The 22,163-nt window shown below is 49.1% G+C and overlaps 1 protein-coding gene and 1 pseudogene across 3 annotated transcripts; one reads left to right on the top strand and one right to left on the bottom strand.

Moving 5' to 3' along the window:
• The first annotated feature begins 521 nt into the window (after positions 1 to 521).
• NQO2 (N-ribosyldihydronicotinamide:quinone dehydrogenase 2) lies at positions 522 to 15,545 on the top strand. 3 transcript variants are annotated; one of them, XM_058555375.1, is made up of 8 exons: positions 536 to 617; positions 770 to 839; positions 5,307 to 5,451; positions 7,508 to 7,672; positions 9,111 to 9,241; positions 11,800 to 11,913; positions 12,839 to 12,940; positions 14,829 to 15,545. In XM_058555375.1, exons 3-8 carry the CDS (start codon positions 5,445 to 5,447, stop codon positions 15,003 to 15,005), a joined length of 696 nt encoding a protein of 231 aa, XP_058411358.1. In that variant the 5' UTR covers positions 536 to 617; positions 770 to 839; positions 5,307 to 5,444; the 3' UTR covers positions 15,006 to 15,545. The 3 variants fall into 3 exon arrangements, with proteins under 3 accessions (XP_058411359.1, XP_058411357.1, XP_058411358.1); XM_058555374.1 differs by lacking the exon at positions 770 to 839 and having other exon boundaries at positions 524 to 617; XM_058555376.1 differs by lacking the exons at positions 770 to 839; positions 11,800 to 11,913 and having other exon boundaries at positions 522 to 617.
• A 19-nt stretch (positions 15,546 to 15,564) lies between these two features.
• On the bottom strand, positions 15,565 to 22,015 carry LOC131413391 (HIV Tat-specific factor 1-like; annotated as a pseudogene).
• Positions 22,016 to 22,163: the final 148 nt, after the last annotated feature.

Raw genomic sequence — 22,163 nt, 5'->3', positions numbered from 1 at the left:
GAAAGGGGTAGTGGGCGGGGCGACGCTCAGCGGGAGGGGCGGAGGGCCACCTTGGAAAGGGGAAGTGGGCGGGGCGGAGCTCACGGGGCGGGGCGGAGCGGAGCGCAGCCTCGGAAAGGGGGAGTGGGCGGGGCGAGGCTCAGCGGGAGGGGCGGAGGGCCACGTTGGAAAGGGGGAGTGGGCGGGGCGAGGCTCAGCGGGAGGGGCGGAGGGCCACGTTGGAAAGGGGGAGTGGGCGGGGCGAGGCTCAGCGGGAGGGGCGGAGGGCCACCTTGGAAAGGGGGAGTGGGCGGGGCGAGGCTCAGCGGGAGGGGCGGAGGGCCACCTTGGAAAGGGGGAGTGGGCGGGGCGGAGCTCACGGGGCGGGGCTGAGAGGCGCCACTGAGTGGAGGCAAGAGGCCGGGGGCGGGGCGGGGCGGACGAGTCCCAGCAGCCCCAGTTCACGCCGGCCGGGCCGTAGTGCGGCCACCGCAGCGCTCCCAACCGCTGAGCGCGAGTGCGCGGCTCCGCGCGGCCGACATGTGGCGGGATCGCCCACAGCTTCCCTCCGGCGGCGCAGGTCCGAGTCTTGGACTTGCAGGGCGTCCAGTCTTCCCTGGCCGTCCGCTTTCTGGAGGGTGAGTGCCTCCAACCGCCGGGGACCCAGAACTTGGGAGGGACAGTTCCCCGGGCCTGCTCTCGGCAGAGACTGCAGGGCCGGAGAGGTCGCCGATTTTCACTTCCCAGCCAGACTGGGAACATGTGTTCCCCGTGGTTCTTGTCTCGGCAGGCGTTGAACGTTTCGCAACTGGGACTGTACTTACCTCTTCCGGAGCCAGCGCCATGCTGGGCCCGTATAGGTGCTTACCCTCTCACTTCATCTGCCCTCCACCCTGTGAAGTCGGTGCCGTGACTGCCCGCGTATTACCAACGAGGAGACAAGGAGCACAAGACCAGTTTGTAAAGGGGGTGCCAGGATTTAGGCCGAGGCGGCGCCCAGGGCTGCCCTGACCGCACCCTCTGCTTTTGTCAAGGATATTGTTGCAGTCTGTAACAGAACCTAAAAAAATCGGCTTCTTTAAGTTTTAATCTCTCTGAAAATATCAGCCAAAGAAATACGTGAAAGGGAACGTGTATTAAATAACACACGCTTCTAGCAGTGCTATTTTTGTTCTGGAAAAAGAATGGAAATAATCTAAGTGCTCAGGAATAGAGAAATGTCACAAATGGGCATGCAGACAGTGGTGTTGCTACCTTGTGAAATCTTATCTAGCTGTTAGCATTGATGTGGGGCTGCTGAGTCACCCGTCGAAAAAGAGTTTTCAGACACAAGCTGCTGGTTTGTTTGTGCACCTTTATTTCGTGTTCAGCATGGGGACAGGACCCATGAGCAGTAAAGAGCTGCATGGAAGTGTCTGTGTGGGGCCATTATATACGATTTTAGCTATTTTACTATTCTGTAGAAATGTCAAAAGAGAAAGTATTAGGTGATGTGGTTAGCCTCAAAGACTAGGGCATGGGGGCGGATGAGTGAGATGTGTCGTTGCATTCCAAAGTTTGGTATGCCTCAAGGAACGTGTAGGCAGGAGAGTAAAGTCATTGATCACCTCCTGAGGTAAATTCCTTCACTCCTAGCCAGAGCCGATAGAGTATATAGGGGCATGGAGTCTCATGAAAATGGTAAAACAAGTCATAAACGAGGTGTGAACCACGTAGGAATGACAGGCATGGGGCCTGACCCTATGGAAAAAAGGCATAGGAAATAAAGTGAAAACATCATAAAATAGCTTCTGGATGCAGATTAAGATGAAATAATGTGCATCAAAAATATCAGAGCCCATTGGATGTGGTATATGTAGTTTAATAACCGCATGCTTCCTTTTTCCTCTAAACGTGGGTAAGTGCATAGTACTTAACAAAGGAGAAAACTGTTACTGCTGTGGAGTGGAGCTCTGAGGAAGGCGAAGGACACAGAAGTGAAGAACCAACAGCGAGTCTAGAGCCTGATCTGAGTCTTTTCTCTTATTTTGGACAAGTCTGTTACTTTTTGGGCCTCAGTTTCTTATTCTGTACAATAAGAGAATTGGACTAGGTGGGGAGTCACAGGCTCAAATGCCTCAGGTGGCCAGGCCTGTGATGCTGTGTAAACTGGGCCAAGCAAAACAATAGGGAATGGAGAGGCCTGGGGATACAGAAGGATGCGTGCCTTACTGTAGGCATTAGAACTAAAGCATTTGATCCAAACCAAAATGTCTTTGAGTTCTCACCCAGCGGGAGGGGATAAGGTGTCCCGTGAACCTGCAGGTGAACCTGCAGGACGCAGTAACCTTTTTAAAGGTAATCAGTGATGCCAGCCCTGATGTCTGTTCCCCTGCACTGAACCCAGCATTTATGGGGTTAAAACCAACAAGCACTCATTCCCCCGTCTCTGCTTTTCTAAGTTACATTCACTTGCAGATATTGGTTGTTTTACCCTTTGTGTCCCTGAATTCCACAAGGCAAGTGGAGGTAATAAATTGTTAAAAGCCCAGGGGGCTACAAACTGAAACTCGGGCTAATTACCAGTTCTTGAGGTTTGTTACAGGGAGACTGAGATCTCGAAATTATCAAGAAGCTGAAGCTCCCAACTCCCGGTTCCTGGCACTGAATCCACCATTCGTCACAGGGATAGACAAACAGAGGACCCCTGCACCTTCCCTAACTTAGCTGAATGCAGGCTGATGGGAGGACTCCGAACTGCAAAGCCGCAGCTCCCCTCCCCCACCTAAAACCTTGTGAACTGTAATCGTTAATCGGCGGCAGTTGCCGTCCACTCCCTGAGGCCAAATTTCGGGGGATTCGAGAAGATTGATTGATGGAGCCCTAAATCTCCTGTAGACAGGGATAACAGCTGGCCTGGCGCCGGAGGTCTGGAACCCCACAATATACTTCCCCAACAAATGGTTAGACAGTACATTCTTTCCCACAGACTTTCCTTTAAAAACCCCAACTCCTAATGCCTCAGGAGGACTGGATTTTGGGGCATGAGCCCACAGCAGCCTCATTTTGCTGGCAAAATTAAACCATTTTTCTTTTCCTCGATCCCTGGTCATTGTGTTCATTGATTCGGCTACAGTGACAGGGTCCCGGGTTTTTCCGGCTACATCAGGTCCTATCACTCTCCCCCTTAAGATGCTCCGACAGCTTTCTGTTCGGCTTAGATTAAAATCCTCAGCCTGTCCTACAGACCCCACTCACCTCTCTGACTGCATCTCCCACCCCCCAACTCTTCTTTTTAACCACAGGCCAGTCAGACAGGCTTTCTTGATGTTTCTTGAACTCCAGGCCAGTTTCCACCTCACCTCTGACACTTGCTTTTCTCTCTGCCTGGACCTCTGTTCCCCCAGATCTTTGCATGGCTGGGTCTGTATCATCATTCACAGCCCTGCTCAGAGATACTTTCCTGGACTTGCCTACCTAAAAAAACAAACGCACTCCTGCTGTTTTATCCACTAAAGTACTTTATTTTCTTATCACTGTCACTATTACTTAGCATTATTACTAGTACTTATCACTATGTAGATCTTTATGGTTGCTTTCTTTGTCTGCATCTCCCCACCCCAGGAGCATAAAGTTCTATTCTCACCTGTCTTGTTCACTACTGCGGCCTCAGCACCTAGTGCAGTGCCTGGCGAGAGGGTGAGCCCTCCTACAGGCTGGTGGCCCAGCTGAATGAATGAGTAGATTGGTGAGGAATTGCGACCCAGTCATTGCTAGTAATGGAGAGTCAACTCCAATGGTTTAAACAATTCAGAATTTGATCTCTCATGTAAAGAAGTCTGGAGATTGGCAATCCAGAACCATCTCACAGCTCCAAGAAAGCATCAGGAATCCAGGTTCCTTACATATTTATGCTCTACCATCCTCAGTCCATAGCCTCTACTCTCAGGATAGCAAGATGGCTGACTGAGCCCTAGCTATCACTCCACAGTCCATCTCATAAGGCCAGTGGGAAGGGCCAAAGTGGTATGCCCCCACACCCCCAGCTAAGTCAGCCCCTTTAAGGATACTTCCTAGGAGCCCCACCCAGTGGCCTCTGCTTATACCCCATTGGCCACCCCTGAGTGCAAGAGGCTGGGAAATGTAGTGTTTAGCTGGGCACACTGACACTGGAATAAATTCAGAGACTCTTCTTAAAGAACAAGAGAGAGGATGTTGGGTAGCCAGAGGCGGGCTCCTAACTGTTCAATCAATAGTCAATTTAAGCCAATGGGAAAGGACTTAAACTCACCTTTAGGGTATAAAGGTGTTTGGAGTTTCCACCTTCTGTCTGATGAGAGCTGTTTGCTCCCTCTCCACTTTAAGTGCCTGCCTGCCCCCAGCTCAGCTCCAGTCACAATTATTTAAACTCTTTTCCTTTTTGCCCTCAGGGCACCCAGCCTGGGGTACAGCCCATTCCCCTGCCCTCACTTCTTGGCAGTATTCTGCATATCTCAGCCCCTTACCTGATGCTCCTGGACAGCTGGAGGTATGACAGGCTCAGGAAGGAGCTAATTCAGGCTCTGTCCCAAACTCCAGTCATGGCCATGGATAAGCCGGATGTCTGTCTCTCTGTTCTTTGTGTTATCATGTAAAGATGTGCTGATATATTAAAACTGTCATCTGGACACAACAGGCATCCTGCAGCATCCCCATACTGGCCCCGGGTCCCAGGCTCTGAGTGGTTGGTTCTGGCAGTGGGAGCAGCTTTGTTGGAGGCACCATGTCTCCCTTATGAAGCCAGTTATTGTGGGCTGGGCTAGCCAGGGGTGAGGATTGCGGCCTCCCTTGTGCCTTTGAGGCCCTCTAGGGAGAACTAACGTTCTTCCAGAGCTTTATTATGTGCCAGCCGTCATACATATATACTGGTCTCTCTTGCTCTTCTGAGCCATGCTGGGACTCTGTAGACTCTGGTAAACATGGTAGCTATGAATTTCCCACCAGTACCCCTGCCCGTTATCTATTCAGCTACAGTGATCATCGGAGGGGAATACTTGGGAGAGGGAGGAAGTATGGAGAGGCCTGAGTCCTCTTTCTATCTGATGTCTCATTTTGCAGGACCTCTTCACTGTGGCCACCTTCACAGAAGGTTCTGAGTCCTCTGAAAAAAAAAAAAGTATTGGTTTGGATACCCTGCATGATTTGTCCTCTGAGGCCTACATCTCCGGAGGGTGCCTTGCCTCTCTTGAGAAGTCTTTCTTCTGACATGTTTTCATGTTCTTCACAAAGCAGCAGTGAGGCCTGGAGTCAGTACCTCGACTTCACCATTGCATCTCCCCACTTCCCTGAGTGTTCTTTTTCTCTTACAGATTGTTGGGGTCACTGAGGAGAGCAACCACACCTGAAAGCCTGGGGCCCCGCTACATCGAATCCTTCTGTGCCCAGGATTAACAGCAGAGCCTCCTTTTGGCAGTTTTCAGAGAGAAAAAAATCCATCTTCCTAGAACATGGCAGGTGATTATTAGCTATGGAGTAAACTTCTTAAAATTTTAATTAGAGATTGAATACATTGTTATAAAAAATCCAAACAACCCTAAAGTGTCATGGTTACAGAATCAGTATCTGGGATTTTCTTGTTTTGTATTTTCTTATATATGTTATTGTCCTGTTAATTTGAAAAGCCTCAAAACGAGTTTATTCAGAAATAGCCAAAAGAATTGCAATTCAGGATGGGCCTGCTTTTGGCAAACCATATGTAAATCCAACAAAGAAGAGGAGCTGCTTTTATAGAGAAAAAGGGGGAATAGGGAGGGGCTGTTCTAAAGGAAAGTCCATTGGAGGAAAGTAACAGCTCAGAGTGTCAACAGCTTCTCATTGGCTGGGCTGGTAATTTCTCATTGGCTGGGCTGGTAATTTCTCATTGGCTGGGCTGTTGCGGGTGGGGACAGAAATCTTCCTTCAGTAGGGAAGTAGTTGTATTTCCTGTCCAAGATGCAAGCCTCTGTCTCTTCCTGGTTGGTGTAATTGACGATGTGTGATAGGGCATGAGAGCTCCCCCTGCAGGCCTTCTCGAGTTCAGTTTAGTTAAGGTTTCTTTTATTAATTCCCACAGTCCTTTTCAACCCCGCCAGAATGTAAGTTCCTTGAAAGTAAGGGACATGCTTATCCTGTCTTTGCCTCTAGTCTCTAGAATGATCCCCAAGGCATAGTAGGTGCTCAGTAAATAGTTATTGAGTAAGTGAGCCCCTGGAGTAACCAGAGTTAAAAATTCAGTATGACTCCATCTTTACTTTTGTCTCTGCTCATGACACACACATACACACACACACAAACACACACATGCACACCATCCTGCAACTTCTTTTTTCTCTCGACAATGTGACATGAAAATCTTTTCATTTCAGAACATAAAGATCCACCTTATTTTACACATTATAGTGTAGATTAGGGTTTCTTAACCACAACACTGCTGACATTTTGGGTCAGATAATCTTTGTTGTGGGAGCTGTCCTGTGCATTGCAGGATGTTTAGCAGCACCCCTGGTCTCTATCAGATGCCAATAGCACCCTTCTTGCCTAGCGGGGACAACCAACGATGTCTCCAGACATTGTGAAATGTCCTCTGGGAGGCAACACTACCCCCAGCTGAGAACCACTGGTGTAGATATTTTATTTGTATCCATTCTAATAAGCCCCCAAGGAGAGTGCTTGTATAACAAATGAGTCTGAGAAGTTAAGAATGTTGGTCATTAATCTAACTCATGAAATTCAACCTTTACACTCAGTTGAGTGTCCCAAAGCTGTTTGCTTCAAATTAACATTTGTATTTTCTGCTTAAAGGCCTAAACTGAAAAATTTAAATCAGGACTTAAAACATTTTAGTCTTCGATGTTACCAGGGCAAAGTGAAGCAAATCACCAAAGCTGCCTCCCAGAAGAAATCAATACATTATCTCACAGAATCTTATAAACGAGGAAAATTCTGCTTCAGAGGCTGCTGGTATTAATGCACAGCCAGGACCTGTAAGACCTGACTCTTCTTAGAGCATCTTGTCAGATTCACCACCGAAAAGCGGGGCTCCATGTGGGCCCTGCTTCCCCCTGGAACTGAGTCCAATTTTTCTTACCTTGTTTAAGTGTCAAATTTCGAAGGGCTTGGAGGAGAAGAAAGCAAAACTGTGTGCCAGTAGCTGACGCCTGCCAATGTGCAGGGTTAGCACAGGAGATTAATTATGGTAGTTTTTTATTTTGGTATTAGGGAACAGGGCTAAAACTTCTCATAGAGGATAACCAAAATAGGTCGGGCTTTAAAGAACTTAGTGGTGTTGTTTTTGAGGAATCGTAATTTGACGTGTTGTATATTTGTGTTAGTAAATGCAAGTAATGATGAGCTATGATATTTAATATGGATTAAAAAATGCTCATTATTTTAAAACTGTCACCCATAAAAAAGGTTTCTTAGCTTCAACTGCTGTGATCCACCTACACATTTCATTTTCGTCTTAGTCCTCATTGAATTTTGATTAAGAGGAATTGCTCTTCAAGAGGAATTGTTTCTTCTCCGGATTTAGGGAAGAAAGTGCTCATCGTCTATGCACACCAAGAACCCAGGTCTTTCAATGCATCCTTGAAGAGAGTGGCGGTGGATGAACTGAGCCAGCAGGGCTGCACCGTCACCGTTTCTGATCTCTATGCCATGGACTTTGAGCCGAGGGCCACGAGGAAGGATATCACTGGTGAGTCATGGCATAAGCGCTCTGTTTTTTTAAAACTTTCATCTTGTGTTTCTTTAGTTTAAAAAATGTTTTGAAAAAAGCTAGTCATTGCATGTGATATACGATTCTCAAGGTAAAAGAGTCTACAGTACAAGTCTTTGGCATCCCTGTGCCCCAGCCAGCCAGTTTCTCTGTCCCCGAGGTCACAGTGTGCCCGTTTGCGCCATATCCTTCCAGAGATAGTCTATGCTTCATAAAGCAGTTACCAGTGTATTCTCCATCGTCGTCCCACTCTGCTGCCACTTAGGACCCCGTGGCATTGAACTAGTCCCTCAGCCTCTCTTCAGTCTTGGTTTCCTCGGGGGAATTACCCCGACTCATGGCTGTTATGAAGGTAGGAAAGGTCATGTGTGGAGCACAGCACCTGGTGGGTGGGAAGTCCTGAGTCATGGTAACCTGTTACTAGTACTGATTAATGCCTTCTGATGAATGCTTCTCATGGACAGGACCCTGATTAAAGGCGCAGATCAAAATAACTTACCTTTCATCTTAGTTGCCAGAGGTGGTGCTGGAAGTTCTAGCCCCAAACACCTCTCCCACCCACTGCTCCTGCCCAACCTCACCCTTCCCCACCAGGCCTGCTCTTGAATCGCTGCTGCTACAGTCAGCTGTTCCAGACTCAAGTCGGAGCATTTATGTATTTTTCCTGCTTAAACCATATGGCTCCACATGTACAGGAAAAGTTTAAGCTCCTCAGCAAGGCTTACGAGACCTGGCCCATCGCTCCACTCACATCGCCTGCAGCCCTCCTGCCTCTCGCCCCAGCTCCTCAGATGTGCTCCTGGTGGCCCTTTTCTGGGCTGGCCCGGTCAGTGGACACCCTGCCCTCTCTGCCTCTTTTGCCCAGAACGTCCTTCCCGTTCCCTCCAGTGCTCCAGGCTGCCTGGTGACCTCCTGCTCTGTCTTCAAAGCCCGGTTCAGAAAGGCAATCCCCAGGGATGCATTTGTAACCCACCCAAACAGAGCTGGTCACTGCCCCTTTGGGCCACCACTGTACCTGTTATACTCCAGAGTTAGACCACATGCATCTCGACTCTGGCATGGGAGGCTTATCTGGCCACAATGTTAGACTGAGCTAGCTGACTAATCTTGTTTTGCATGTTAATCATTTGGTTATTTATCTACTTCCACTGGACTTCGAGTTCCTTGAAGATAAGGACTCCTTGAAGATAAAGAAGGTAAGTTCCTTGAAGATAAGGACTCCTTGAAGATAAGGACGGTAGCTTTCTCTCTCTTTATTTCCATAGCCTGACCCCAGGGCCCGGGGCCTGCTCGGGTCTCAGTGACTGTCTGGTGACTTGCTTGGGGGAGTCCAGGTAACAGTGATGCTAGTGGGATCGGCCGGGATGGGCCCTGGACGCTCAGCTGAGAGCGAGAGCATTGGCCTCTTCCTCTCCAGGTGCTCTCTCTAATCCTGAGTTCTTCAGTTATGGGGTGGAGGCATATGAAGCCTGCAAGAAGAGGTCTCTGACCAGCGACATAATTGACGAGCAGAAAAAGGTGCAGGAAGCTGATCTAGTGATACTTCAGGTTTGTTTTTCCTCTAATCAGTATAATGAATTAGATTCATTCTATGTCAAACTCTTTCCAAATGCTGAGTTTCATGCTCGTAGACGTGGCATTAATGGTTTTAGCACTCCAGCACACTTATTTACATCCAGTTGGGTAAGAAGATCCACGTAGTCCGTATCACTCATTCAGAGTCCTGACCCCCAGTAAAGAGTACGGACTTTCCTTTAGCCCAGCGATCCACGAAATGTCTGAATCATGCGGATGGTATTGCCTCCTTCCCCTCCCATTCCCACCCCAGACATGCAGAGGCTGCGTGAAAACCAGGTTCATCTACAAGAGTATTTATCAAGGTAATTCGGGTAAAATGCAACTCCTGCCTTGAATACCCTAATCATTAAGAGGAGAGTCTTCTTTTGTTCCTTCCTCTCGCTGGTTGCCTCACTCGCCCACCTTCCGTTATTCGTTCACAAGTTGTCCCAGACTGGTGGTTCACTGCAGGAGGAGCCCGCCCAGGACACTGCTTCTATGGGCTGTAACTGACCACGGCCACTTCCCACCACTGCTAGACAGGCGTGCCGTCATGGAGGTGACCGGAGCCTGGCAGCAAAATAAACACGTGCTTTTTGGGAGTCATTGGGTTGACGGAAATCCAAGTCAAACTAGAAAAAAGAGGGAATTCATTTGAAGGGCCCTGGTCACTTGGGTTCCCTGGAACCCAAGGACAGACCAGCTGGGCTTCAGTGATAGTGGACCTAGAGGCTTGGACACCTCTGTTCTCTGTTGCTCTGTGTCTCATCTGCTGCTCTCCCTCTGCACGTTGGCTCTGTTCTCCCTCACTACACACAAGGGACTGGAGTCTCTAGATCCAGAATCTCCAAGGAAAGGATCTGATTGGTCCAGACTCTCTCTCTTTTCCAGCCTGCTTGAGGGCAGGGAGTGGGCTGGAGAACAAGACCGCCATGCTCACGGGGGCACTGAGCCCACATGTGGGGTGAGGGGCAGGAATGTGACCAGTTTCCAGATGAAACAACTCATCCTGAAAGGTGAAGTTCACAAACCCTTCATAAAATAAACCTGCACATATGGGAGGAGGGAATGCTTCACCCCTTCTCTTCTGCCCAACCCAGGCTGCCTCTACACACCCCTCCTGGCTCCCTCCCTGCCTTTACCAAGTGACCTTGAGCTGATAATCTGGTCAAAGTGCAGGATGTTTTTTCATCCTCATTACACATGGGTGGGTAACAGTCCTGAGACCTGGATGGCCATATGGTTTATCTTCCACTTACTATGGCCATGCCAGGACGATGGGTCTACAGCAAGACTGGCCCCAGCAATCAGGCACACAGTCTGAGCAGAACCACGCTCAGCTCCCTCGCTCTTCTCTTCCTGTCTCCCTGGGGTCAGCTGCCCCTCCTTCCTCCCACCTCCTCCAGGGCAGTGGGAGTCCTGGATCACCGGCTACACTCACATGAGCCTGAGATGGCTGCAGCCTGTGTCTCCCTGCTGTTGGGTCCTCCCCTCCGCTTATGTAACTGGATGGCTGAAGCAAGCCAAGGCCTATTCTTTCTATAATGGTCTTTCTTTTTTCTACCCTGTTTCACATCTTTTCTTTTCCGGCCTTCCCTCTTTTCCTGATACTTCGCCCAGAGAGTCTACGTTGTAAGTTTATTTTTTTTATTCAACACTAATAAGTTTCATTGATCACTACTACTACTACTACTGTTATAGCTCACCAGTCTCTGAGCACTGACTCTGTTCTAGGCACTGCAATATGTCACTGAATCCTCACCACAAGGCTGTGAGTTGGAAACTAGTAGTAGCCTGATTCAGATCAGGAAAAGGAGGCACAGAGAGGTTAAGTAACTTGCTAACGTCACACAGCAGTAGGTTGTGGAGCGTGGATTTCAAGGCCAAGTCCTGAGTTAGATTTATAGTAAAAGCACATGAACCATGGGCTCCTCTCCACTTTGGTAACAGATTATTGTCTGTGTTCCTTTCATCGATGATATTGTTGGATATAGTGTTAGGGCTTCTCTGGGAACCAGAGTGGCCTTCAGGGAGATCTTAGTGCTGGTGTGTGGAGTCTGAGGATAAGGCTTTAGCTTGTGTCAAAATCCGAAGCTTCTCAGAACTGAACTCAGTCTGACTCCCAGATGCCAGTAACTCACCCTCAGGCATGGAAAGGGGCACCTTCTCTTCCACACCCTTCCTCTTGTCCCCCATGACTGGATCGGTCACAGGGACTGCTGCCACAGAGCCAGTGTCCCCCACAGCTTCCCAGCACCTCCCCACCTGCTCGGGGACCAGCATAAGGGGACTGTCACTGGAGGATGCAGAGCCGCCTATAACAGTAACCAGCACCACTGTCAACCCACCCACCCCAACATCACCATGTCCACACTGCGTGCCTCGGAGGGAAAGGGAAGAAATGTTCCTGCCCCGCTCGTGCTGCCCCACGGGTTACCCTCGCTTGCCCAGCCCCCGGGGAGGGGAGGGGGCGGGAGTCCTGGATCACCGGGTAGACACACAGGAGCCTGAGCCACCTGCAGCGTGTCTCCCTGCCGTTGCGTCCACAGTTCCCGCTGTACTGGTTCAGCGTGCCGGCCATCCTGAAGGGCTGGATGGACAGAGTGCTGTGCCAGGGCTTTGCCTTCGACATCCCAGGGTTCTACGACTCCGGCTTCCTGAAGGTACGTGCTCTGGGGTAAGAACCACTAGGACTGGGGAGGGCAGGGGCATCTCATCAAGTTATATTTTTAGTTTGCTTTTTATTTAAACAAATATTGATTGGGCACCAACTATGTGCAAAGCCCCATGTTCCAAACACGGGTGAGAAAAGTGTCATTTCTGAAGTCATGGGGCTCTTTGTCTAGTGAGGGACACAGCCACGTCCATGGCTAACTAGTACGTGGCCAGGGAGGGCCTGGGCTAGTTTTGGGGAGGGCTGACATGGGCGCACACTGGTCAGCCCTGGCTCCCGAGAGGGGTCTGCTGCCGACAGAGGCGAGCCCTGGCCTCGCAGCAGTTCACCTCTGAGCTTCATGTTCCTGCCTTGAAAACAAGGTAACACAATGCCTGCATCGCAGGTGGACACCTGCACGGAACCTGGTAGGTGTGCAGTATAAGTAGCTAGGAATTTCTTACTAAAATAGATGATTTTTTAAACTCCATAAGCCTCAAAGAATAAGCGCATATAAGAAAAACACTGACTCACAAAGATGCCGTTTACTGAGTGGTCCTTTGTGCTGGCACCGCCCGCCACCCCATCCAGCCCTCACAGCCCACCCCAGGTCAGCGCCTCAGCCTCAGCCTCAGCCTCTTCCCCCGGGGCGTCCCTGAAGCCTGCACTCAACCTGAAGTCGGGCACCTCAGAGCTTTCTGTTCGCTTGGTCAGTCCCTCTGATTGTCCCCTCTGCTCCTTCCATTGGATGTAGTTGTCACCTGGAGCTGGGCTGCACAGAGACGGGAACGTTACAATTGTCCATCCCTGGAGGGCCTGACCTCACATTTGCCCTGCTGCTCATTAGAAACCTTGGTGCTGGAGTTATGATAGCGTGTGTTTATCTCCTCCTCTGGAGGAGGAGCCCACACAGGCATTTGCTTTCTCTCCTGCAGGATAAATTGGCCCTGCTTTCGCTCACCACGGGCAGCACGGCCGAGATGTACACAAAAACCGGAGTCAGCGGAGATTTTCGATACTTCCTGTGGCCCCTCCAGGTACAAATGAGATGGGACAGAAGCCTGAAACCCAGACCACTCTGCCTCCCCCTGGATACAGGAAATTAGAACATCTTGCCCTTTTTAATTTTTTACTTAGCAGCACTGAAAAGGTTGGCCGGTATGGAAAACACATGTTATAATGATAGCCTTTGATATTGTTTGGGCAGAAGCTAAGGCAAATCTGGTTAGCTGGTGTCTGCTCTGTGGTAAACAGAGTCGCCCGAGGTGGCCCTATGTGTGTAATGAGGGAGGCGTACAGCCGTCCACACTGACTCAGCTTTGTGGAGGCAGCGTCGCCCTTGAACCCTGGCCAGAGGTGCCCTGGGCCTGGCATTCGGGACAGTCTCATGCCCACCACAGGTGAGGGGTCCATGGAGCCAGGGCCTGTGCCCCCTCCCCAGAGCCCACACCCCCCTCCAGGTACCTGCAGTCCACTCTCCGAGGTGGACGCCGTGCTGCCTGTGTGCGCACCCTGGGCCCAAGGGGCGGCCAAGGATGGCTGTCTGGAGGGGAAAGCAGTGGGCAAAGTGCATTTGAGCAGCCTGGGATGTCCGCGTGTGAAGCACACCCTGCTGAAGGACAGAGCTGGGGCCAGGGAGAAAAGGGAGCCGGCTCTGGTCAGGCGGCCACATCCTGATACAGGACTCCCAGGAGACCCCGAGGGGAACCTCGGTGGGAACTGTTCTTCCAGGTTGTTATGAAGGGACGTTTGTGGACGGAGGAGGAGGTCACGCCTTTAACAGTCGTGAACTCTCTTTGAAAATGTAGACAGTGGTGTGTGGGCCTCTTGCCCCCCCAGCTACCCCTCGTAAGGCAGGCCTGGACCAGGGTGTGGGTTCCAGGGGAAGGATGCAGACAGAGGACAGTGATGTTTTTAGAGAAAGAGGTCTTCTCTGAAAGGAGACAGGATAGCGACTCCGTTCAGTGATGCTCTGCTGAGGGAGACGGTAATTTACGAGCCTGGACTTTCTTCTCCACCTGCCACCTGGTCTCTTACGTGCTGTTAGCCAAGCTTCAATTCCTCTTATTTAAACAAAATCTTTATATTTTTTTCAGTTTGCAGAAGTACATATTATAGAAAAAAAAAAATGAGACTGTGAAATATAAAAATAGAAAGTCAGTCCTCTTAATCCCCCCTTAAAAATAATCACTTTTAATAATTTGGTGTATTTCCTTGCAGCCCATATATGTTCTTACATATATACTTTTTATTATTAGGTTTATGTTTTTTTTTCCACATAAATGGTATACCACAAATACTGCTTCAAATTTCTTATTTTCATTTAACACTTACCTTGAACAACCTTCTGTGGTGGCACATTATGCTGTAATAATCACTTCTGGAATAATCCATTGTATGAGTGTACCATAATTTGTCTAATCAATCAAAACCGTAATGTTCATTGTCTGCATCAGTAGCAAAGATTACAGATTAATCTCACTGGTCAGAATAGAGTTTGGAACTCCCAGCTGCCCAGAGTTCTCACCTCCCTGATAGAGGCCGCATCTTGAGGCTAGGGCAGCTCAGTTGTTTTCGGTTACCTTGTAGCATTAAAGTTGTTCAATATTCTTTGAAGGTTTGTTTCATGCCATTTCCCCCTTTAATTATTTTTATTACTGGGTTTTTTTGCTGAGGAAGATTCGCCCTGAGCTAACATCCGTGCCAGTCTTCCTCTATTTTTTAGTATGTGGGCCACCAGCACAGCGTGGTTGCTACCAGAGCAGTGTAGGTCCACCCCCGGGAACTGAACCCGGGCCGCCAATTCGGAGTGCACCGAACTTAACCACTGGACCACCGGGGCTAGCCCCCTCTTTAATTATTTAACTGAATGATATATAAAGGGTGTGGCTTCTAATCAGTTCTCTTCTTTCTTTGCGGCTGTAGCATGGTACACTGCACTTCTGTGGATTTAAAGTCCTTGCCCCTCAGATCAGTTTTGCTCCTGAGATTGCATCAGAAGAAGAAAGAAAGGGGATGGTGGCATCCTGGGCTGAGAGACTGAAAACCATCTGGAATGAAGAGCCCATCCCCTGCACTCCTGATTGGTACTTCGGGCAATAACACTCTGTGCCACGTACCCATCACATGAGCAACACACGAGGAGACACAAGCACGTGCAAAGAGAAGATGAAGCTGTGACCTGATGAAATGACTACAGAGTTACCTGGATATATTCACCAATGTGCACGAGAGAGTGTCTTCAGGGTTTCATATTGCCAGTCCAGTATTTCAGGGATCAGCTAGTTCTATTGAATCTATTCTGACTGATACCATTATTCACCCAGCCTTTCTTTTCTTTTCTAATATCTTTCCATCTCTATTTTCAACCTTCTTGGGTAATGTTGTTTTCAGATAGCTCTCTTGGCATGAAGCTGGATTTGTTCGGTTTTTGTTTCATTTCATAACTCATCTTGAGAGTTTCTATTTTTTATAGAAAAGTTGAATCTTTTCATAGCTAGTGTTTTAGTCCTGTGTTTGAACTTACTTCTTCCATCTTCTTTTTTTTTTTACTTGCATTATGACTATGAAGTTTTAATTGAACAGCCGTTTAACATATGTTTTAAATCACTGAGTGCCAATTACAATGAAAATTTCCAAGCATTAGTCTGATGGCATCCTGTCACTGTGCACACATTCACATAACACTGCTAACAGTTACCCCGAAGCATAGGCACATGTGGATGGAGGTGTCTCCCTAAAAGAAAGTTTAAGAGATTAAATCTCCTCTTCGTTTTCCTCCTCCTCATCATCGTTACTACTGAGGACAGAGCAGCTGTGGATGGGGCCCTTCTTCCTTAACATTCCAGCACTACCCACAGTCCGCTTCTCATCAGACTCATCGTACAACTTCTCATTGGATCCTGCTCATCAAACACCTTGTTGAAATCATCACCTTTGAACAAGTTTTCACCTACATCACCTTTCTCCTCTTCATCAGCACCTTCACACCCTTTTCCACGGCGTTTTCTTCCTCCTCTTTTTCATCTGACACATCATCAGATATTTTTTCATGCGCCTCTTCTTCCTTTTCATGTAAATCTTCACACTCTCAGAGCATTCCTCATCAAACACTCCCTCAGAGCCATCTGCAAATTCTGATTTTTCAGGGTCATTTCCTTCTAATTCTTCTTCAACACCATTTTCTTCCCCTTTTTTGGACCTGTCTTCAAACTCTTTCAGAGCAGTCTTCAGCTTCTCTTTCCAAGACATCTTTCTCAGACCCTTTTTGGGGCTGTCCTCTTCAGATTCCTTTTCAGGGTCACCTTCAAACTTTTTTCAGAGCCATTCTCTTCATAATGTTTTTTGAGGCTCGCTATTTTAGGTTCTCTTTCGACACCATTCTCTTCAGCCTTTTGGAACTGCCTTCTTCAGACTCTTTGGTGCCGTGTTCTTTAGCATCTTTTTCAGAAGCATGTTCTTCAAAATCTCCCCCATCTTGTTTTTTCAAGTATATTTCCATGTATAGGTTCTTTAAATGCCATGTTAGTTACTGCTTCTTGAGCATTCATCCTGGGTGTGCTAGGATGCTCTGGAAATGCCTTACTCTAGAAGACCCTGCTCTTTGAAGCAAAGATGGAATTTGAACACTGATTGCCTCTGTTGGCCTCAGGACATTGAAGAAAGCCTCCCATAATTTCAGCCTTTGCTCCCTTTCTCTTGGGGTCTCCTTGGCCTGGTCATTTGTAGTCCCATACTATGCTTGGACAGGGATTTGACGGCCACCAAACCACCTTCTGTCCAGGGTTTGAATACAATGATCAGCTTCCTCTGCATCTCTCAAGGACACAGAGGTTACACCACCTGGGTGTTTGTCAAAGAGAAGGAGCTTCCCAATTGGCCCAAACCTTGAACACTCTCCTGAAAGGTTTTCTGCAGCCTCATTCAGCACCAGTGGGCCATCCTCACAGTCCGTGGGATGAAACATCTTTGATGATGCTGACCCCCTCATTCGTGGTGCACTCAGGACGGCCCAGCAGTCCAGCTGCTTTTATTGCAGAGACAGCTGCTTTCTGTGCTGCTTGCACCTCTTCTTTTCTGAAGCCTCGTATTCCCCTTCCGTTGACGCTCGGCCACCTCAATATGCAATTTCTACCCTAGTTTCGTCTTCATCCAAAAGCACTAATGCGAGATCCACAGATTCTCCCTTCAAATAATTGCAAAGCCCATCTCCTTTAAGATTTCCTTGGTTATCTTTGAAAAGCTTGACCTTAACTTCTGTCTGAGGATCTCGTAATCATGACGAATTAGATAGAAGGTGTATGGATGCCTCCACTGTGATGTCTGGAGGCAAACCAGTCACATATACATTTGTATTTCTATCTTCCACATGAAGCCTTTTCCTCCCCTCTTTTTGAGATCCGTGGGTTTGGGAGTTTCTCTTCACAGAGGTTTCTCAGCATTGCTAGCAACATCTAGTATGTTTTAAGTACAGCCAAGCGTGTCATCATTGAGAAGCCATAATTAGCCTGATAGGTAGCAGTGAAATCCTCAGTGATCTTGGGGACCAAGCCTTCTTGTCCAGGGGTGTCAGCTGGCTGCTGCCTGAGAGATTGGTTTCTCACTGGGATTCTCCTGGGTCTCGTCATCCTTGAGGCCTCTGTACAGTTTTTGCATCCACAGCTGCTCATCAAGCTCCTCTTTCCTTCCAGGTAGTCGCTGTCCACGTTTCCTGCCTAGCCCGGGAGCAGGTCCAGGCGAGCAAGGAGGTGCTGGCTCGCTCTGCCTGGCTTCTGTGTCACCAATCAGGGTCCAAGGCCTGCTATCTTTTTTGTGTTTTAGCTCTGTCCTGCTGTCTTTTGTGGTAGTGTTTCCTGAATGTGCCCTGGGCTGCTGTTTCCCAGTCAGACACTGTCTCTGGAATCCCTCAAAGTTTCCGATCCCTGGAGAATTCTACTCGACTGTCTTCCAGGCACCTCAGATTCAACATGTCATCATTTGAGTTCATCCTTCTACTTCTCACACCTCCATCACCATTCCCTTATCTCAATAAGTGGCAGGAACATTCATTTAATGCTCAGCCCTAAAACCTGGGACTCACCTTGACTCACATCCAATCAAGCTTCGCATGTTGCTGAATCTACCTCCTTCCTATGTTTCATTTGCCTACTATTTCCATCTAAGATTGTACCATGCTAGTCCAAGATACTGCCTTTTCTTGCCTGGGTTATTGCAACAACCTCCTAAATAATTTTCCCTCATGCACTTTTGCTGCTTAGAACCCATTTTCTACAAAATGCTTAATCTCTAAGCACACGCACTTTAATGCCACTCTTGAGGCTCATCAATTCTTCACAGGTTTCTTATGCTCTTAGGAAATGTCCGGAATTCTTGAGCTGGTCTGTGAGGCACAGCGTATGACCCTGCCTCCTGTCCAGGCTCTCTGGCTCCCGTCTCCCCTCTGTGTCTACATCCCAGCCATACCCACCTTCTTCCCACTCCTGCCAAGGACCCCATCCGTCCTGGTGCAGGGCCTCAGTCTAGACTGCTCTCTCCAGCAGGAGTGCTCGCCCCACTTCATCACCCTTTACATGCCACCTTCCATCCCACTTGGTTAAGAAAGCCCTGTCCTGTACCCTGTACTTCTCCTGGCTTTAAAAACATCTCTGTGGTATTTTATGTATACAAGACACACACATTCTCATTGTGCATGTTTCAAACACTAGGACCATCTGAATGTCTCCCTCACTAGATTGTCGGCTCCATGAAAGCAGGGATGGGACCAGTCTTGTCCATGCTGCATCAGTGTGGGGCGGCGGCCATCCCCGGAGGTGCTCCCTGTGTATTGGTCAGAGAACTGAGATCTGCACACTCCTCACACCCCGCCAGGGGCCCCAGCAGGGATCGCAGGCAGCAGTTTGGCCTTCAGCAAGATGGCAGCAGCCCTGTGCATGAGTGTGCCTCCCTCTGAGCACCAGGTGGAACGAAAGTGTGAACTTCTGACCAACTGGACCTTATTGCTTGCTGCCTGGTTTCTTTTTTGCTCCTGTGCCTGCAGACACCGGCCCCTGGCTCTTGATGGGGGGTTGGAGTTTGGGGAGGACAGGCAAGGACAGGCAGGTGCAGGAGAAATTCCCTACACAGCTGCCTGCCTTCTTTTCACAGACGACTCCGGGATGCATTGGGCAGCATGAACTCACCTTCTTCTCCCTCACACCCAGCGGGCTGCAGCTGCAGCAAGCATGACCGGTGGACGGGGAGCAGCCCCAGCCTGTAGCGCCTCACCCTGCGGTCCTTGTGGGGTTGCTGGCCCAGAATGCCTCGAGGGGGAAGCAGATGCCACTGCACGCTCTCTGAAGTCACCAACTCTAAATGTCAGAGGCGGGTTCTGTGAGCCACCAGGAGACACTGCCCCTTCCCACGAGGGGTGAGAGGAGAGGACGGGCAAATTCAGAGGGGAGGCTGCTTGCTGGCCTCCCGGGTTCCTGAGGCCTGACTTCCCAAGACGACTTGGCCTCACATGTGCCGAGGATGTTACTTCTGCCTTCCAAGGAAAACTGTTAGTGCTTCGAGGGCTGGGACCTTGTTACGTCTCATGAGCTCCCATAGCACCTGCACCCTGTTACGTTGACTGCTGATTTTTAAAAGCTTATTGCTGAAACACTTAAAATGAAAATATGTTTGGCGTAGGCAGGGCAGCAGGAATTGCTGTTTAAAAGGAAGTGAGTGCAGCCGCGTCTGTGTCTAAGGCAGGACAACATATTCCTTAGGAGCCCGGGGCCTCTGGTTTTTGTTGGTTTGTTTTTGTTTTGTTTTGTTTTATTTGAATAGTGGCAAGGCCAGAAAGCATCCTTGTTTTCTTTCTGACTTTTAAGATATGAAGAGATTGGGGTTGTAGCCTTGTGCTTAAAGCAGGTGAATGCAGTCATTAGAGAAAGACCCCCAGGTGTACGTGAGGGCTGGACTGAGGAGAGCGAGAGGAGGCAGGACGGGTCCTCTGGGAGTGGCTGCAGCCCTCCGAGTGAAGAACAGTGTGCTCCAAACGGGCCTTGGAGATGTGTGCAGCAGAGAGATTTGGGGATGTGTGCAGCAGAGAGATTTGGGGGAGGAACTGATGGGATTCTGGGACAGATTAGATCTGGGAATGAGGAGAGTCAAGACGCCCCAGCCCTGTTTGGGGGCTGGCTGCCTTGTGGGGTTGGTGATGCCATCACTGAGGGGGGCATCCAGGGAGAAACAGATTTGGGGAAGGAAGGTGGGTTCCACTTCAGATGTGTTTGCTCAGAGGGACCTGTGCAACATCCAGTGAGGGATCTAGTGGGCGTCTGGATGGAAAGATAGCACAGGGCAGTAGTCTAGGCTGGGAGATAAAGATTTAGGTGTAATGTGTCCAAGTGGTCTTGGTGAATGTGGCACATATGGGTTACCCACTGGCAGAACTATCAGGATTATCCACATAGAGGTGGGAGATCAAACCAGGGAATGGACGAGATCATTCCGGGGCAGCCTGGAAGCGAAGGGGGCTGAGGCCCAAGCCCTGGGCCACACCGACCCTGGAGGGGCGGAGGACCCGGGGAGAGCCAGCAGGAATAGCAGTCGAGGGCCAGTGGTGACAGTACCCAGGAGGAGGGAGTCGCTGTGCCAAGACTGCAGAGGAGCATGGGGGTGGGAGTGCCCTCCACGAATGTCCCCGGGAGCAGGCCTGCACACCCCACTGCACACCTGCCTCCAGTGGCTGCGGCACTCAAGAGCACAGGGCCTTTCTGCATTCAGAAAGTTCTGTTTGGTTATGTAGAGTTAGGTCTCAGAGCCTAAGTTTGGGTGGAAGTTGGTAAAAACAAAAAACACGGAGGAAAGAGACTTATGTTGCTCAATGTAAGAAAGGTGTCAGGAATTTTAGAGTAGTCCCTGGCAGCTCAAGAGCGTGGGAGAGGAAAGTAGGCACAGGTCTGAAGAGGTGGGACGTGAGCCCCAGGAAATGGGGGCAAGATATGGATGTAGGAAGGAGATGGCACGGGAGCAGTTCCGTGGTGGGGACGATGCAGGACTATGGGACAGCTGGCCAATCCCAGGCAGCCCTCCGCTGTCACGTGTGCTCAAGCTATTTTGTTTTGTCCTTAAAGGAAAGTGTTGCTGCAGACAAGACTAGAGGGCTCGAGATCACTCGGATTGCCCAGCACCGGGGCACTTTGCCTGGGATGCTGTTAGTTGGCTCAGTACTGCTGAGAGCAATCTGGCACTAAATAACAAGAGTGTAAACACAGCTGGACCTTTGACCAGGCAATTCCACTTACAAGAACGTATTCTAAGGGAATACATAGAAAGTGAAAGTAATTTTTTTAATTAAATGTGTTTTTTTAGCAATGCTAGTTATAATGAATAATAGTATTGTATTGGATGCTTAATGTGTGCCAGGGGCAGACATGAATTCTTTACATGTATCATTAGCTCATTTAATCCTCATAACTCCTCTCTGACCAAGCACTGTTGCTGTCCCCATCTTACAGATGAGGAAACTGAGGCAAAGTTAGATTAAGACACTTGCCCAAGGTTCATAGCTATAGAGAGGCAGATGTGGGATTTGAACCCAGAGCATCTGGTTCCTCTCTGGAAGCAACCTAAGTGTGTGTCACTCGGGTAATGACAACACCATGGCCATCCACTGGGCTGTTAAGATGGCAAGTGTTGTGAACAGTCATCTTTGCTTGTCCCACATCTATTCCCATTTCTTCTGATGGCAACACCCTGATTTTCCTTTGGGAATCATGCCCTTTCGCCAAGCCATGTGGTTTTCATAGGGGTGACGAGATCTCAGTACGCAGGAGTGGCACCTGACAGACCTGACCAGTCAGTGTCCCATGCCCCAAAAAGCCCAAGCCACGCAATGCGAGTGAACTCAGAAATTCACTGATCTACTCGGAAAGGGAGGTTTTTCTTGCTTCTGAACTTGGAGCTATGACAGTGTAAGATCTGTCAGGGGCCATGACGTTGGGAGCATTGGCCTCATTTGCAGGCCAACGCTGGGGAAAGCTCATCCAAGCTATAGAAAGAGAAAACTTCCTAATGACATCCTTTGAACACCTGGACCCATCTTTGCCTGAAGCTGGAGTTTTATTCTTGAGTTCTTCAGTCATGCGAGGCAGTGCACTTCCTTTTTTGCTTAAATGGTTTTATAGCACTTGCAACTAGAGCAATTCCAAATAATTCAACAAGCATAGTATCACATGGAAAAATGAAATATTGCCGTGAAAACAAAATAAATGAGTTTTGGAATACGATTGT

Source organism: Diceros bicornis, chromosome 14 (genome assembly GCF_020826845.1).
Source record: "Diceros bicornis minor isolate mBicDic1 chromosome 14, mDicBic1.mat.cur, whole genome shotgun sequence".
Classification (NCBI taxonomy): domain Eukaryota; kingdom Metazoa; phylum Chordata; class Mammalia; order Perissodactyla; family Rhinocerotidae; genus Diceros; species Diceros bicornis.
This window is presented reverse-complemented; position numbering and strand designations above follow the sequence as displayed.

Excerpts from the sequence above, each read along its gene's own strand:
- NQO2 (XM_058555374.1), top strand. Across the intron at positions 7,673-9,110 it reads CACGAGGAAGGATATCACTG|GTGCTCTCTCTAATCCTGAG; the intron begins GTGAGTCATGGC and ends CTTCCTCTCCAG. Across the intron at positions 12,941-14,828 it reads ACTTCCTGTGGCCCCTCCAG|CATGGTACACTGCACTTCTG; the intron begins GTACAAATGAGA and ends TTGCGGCTGTAG.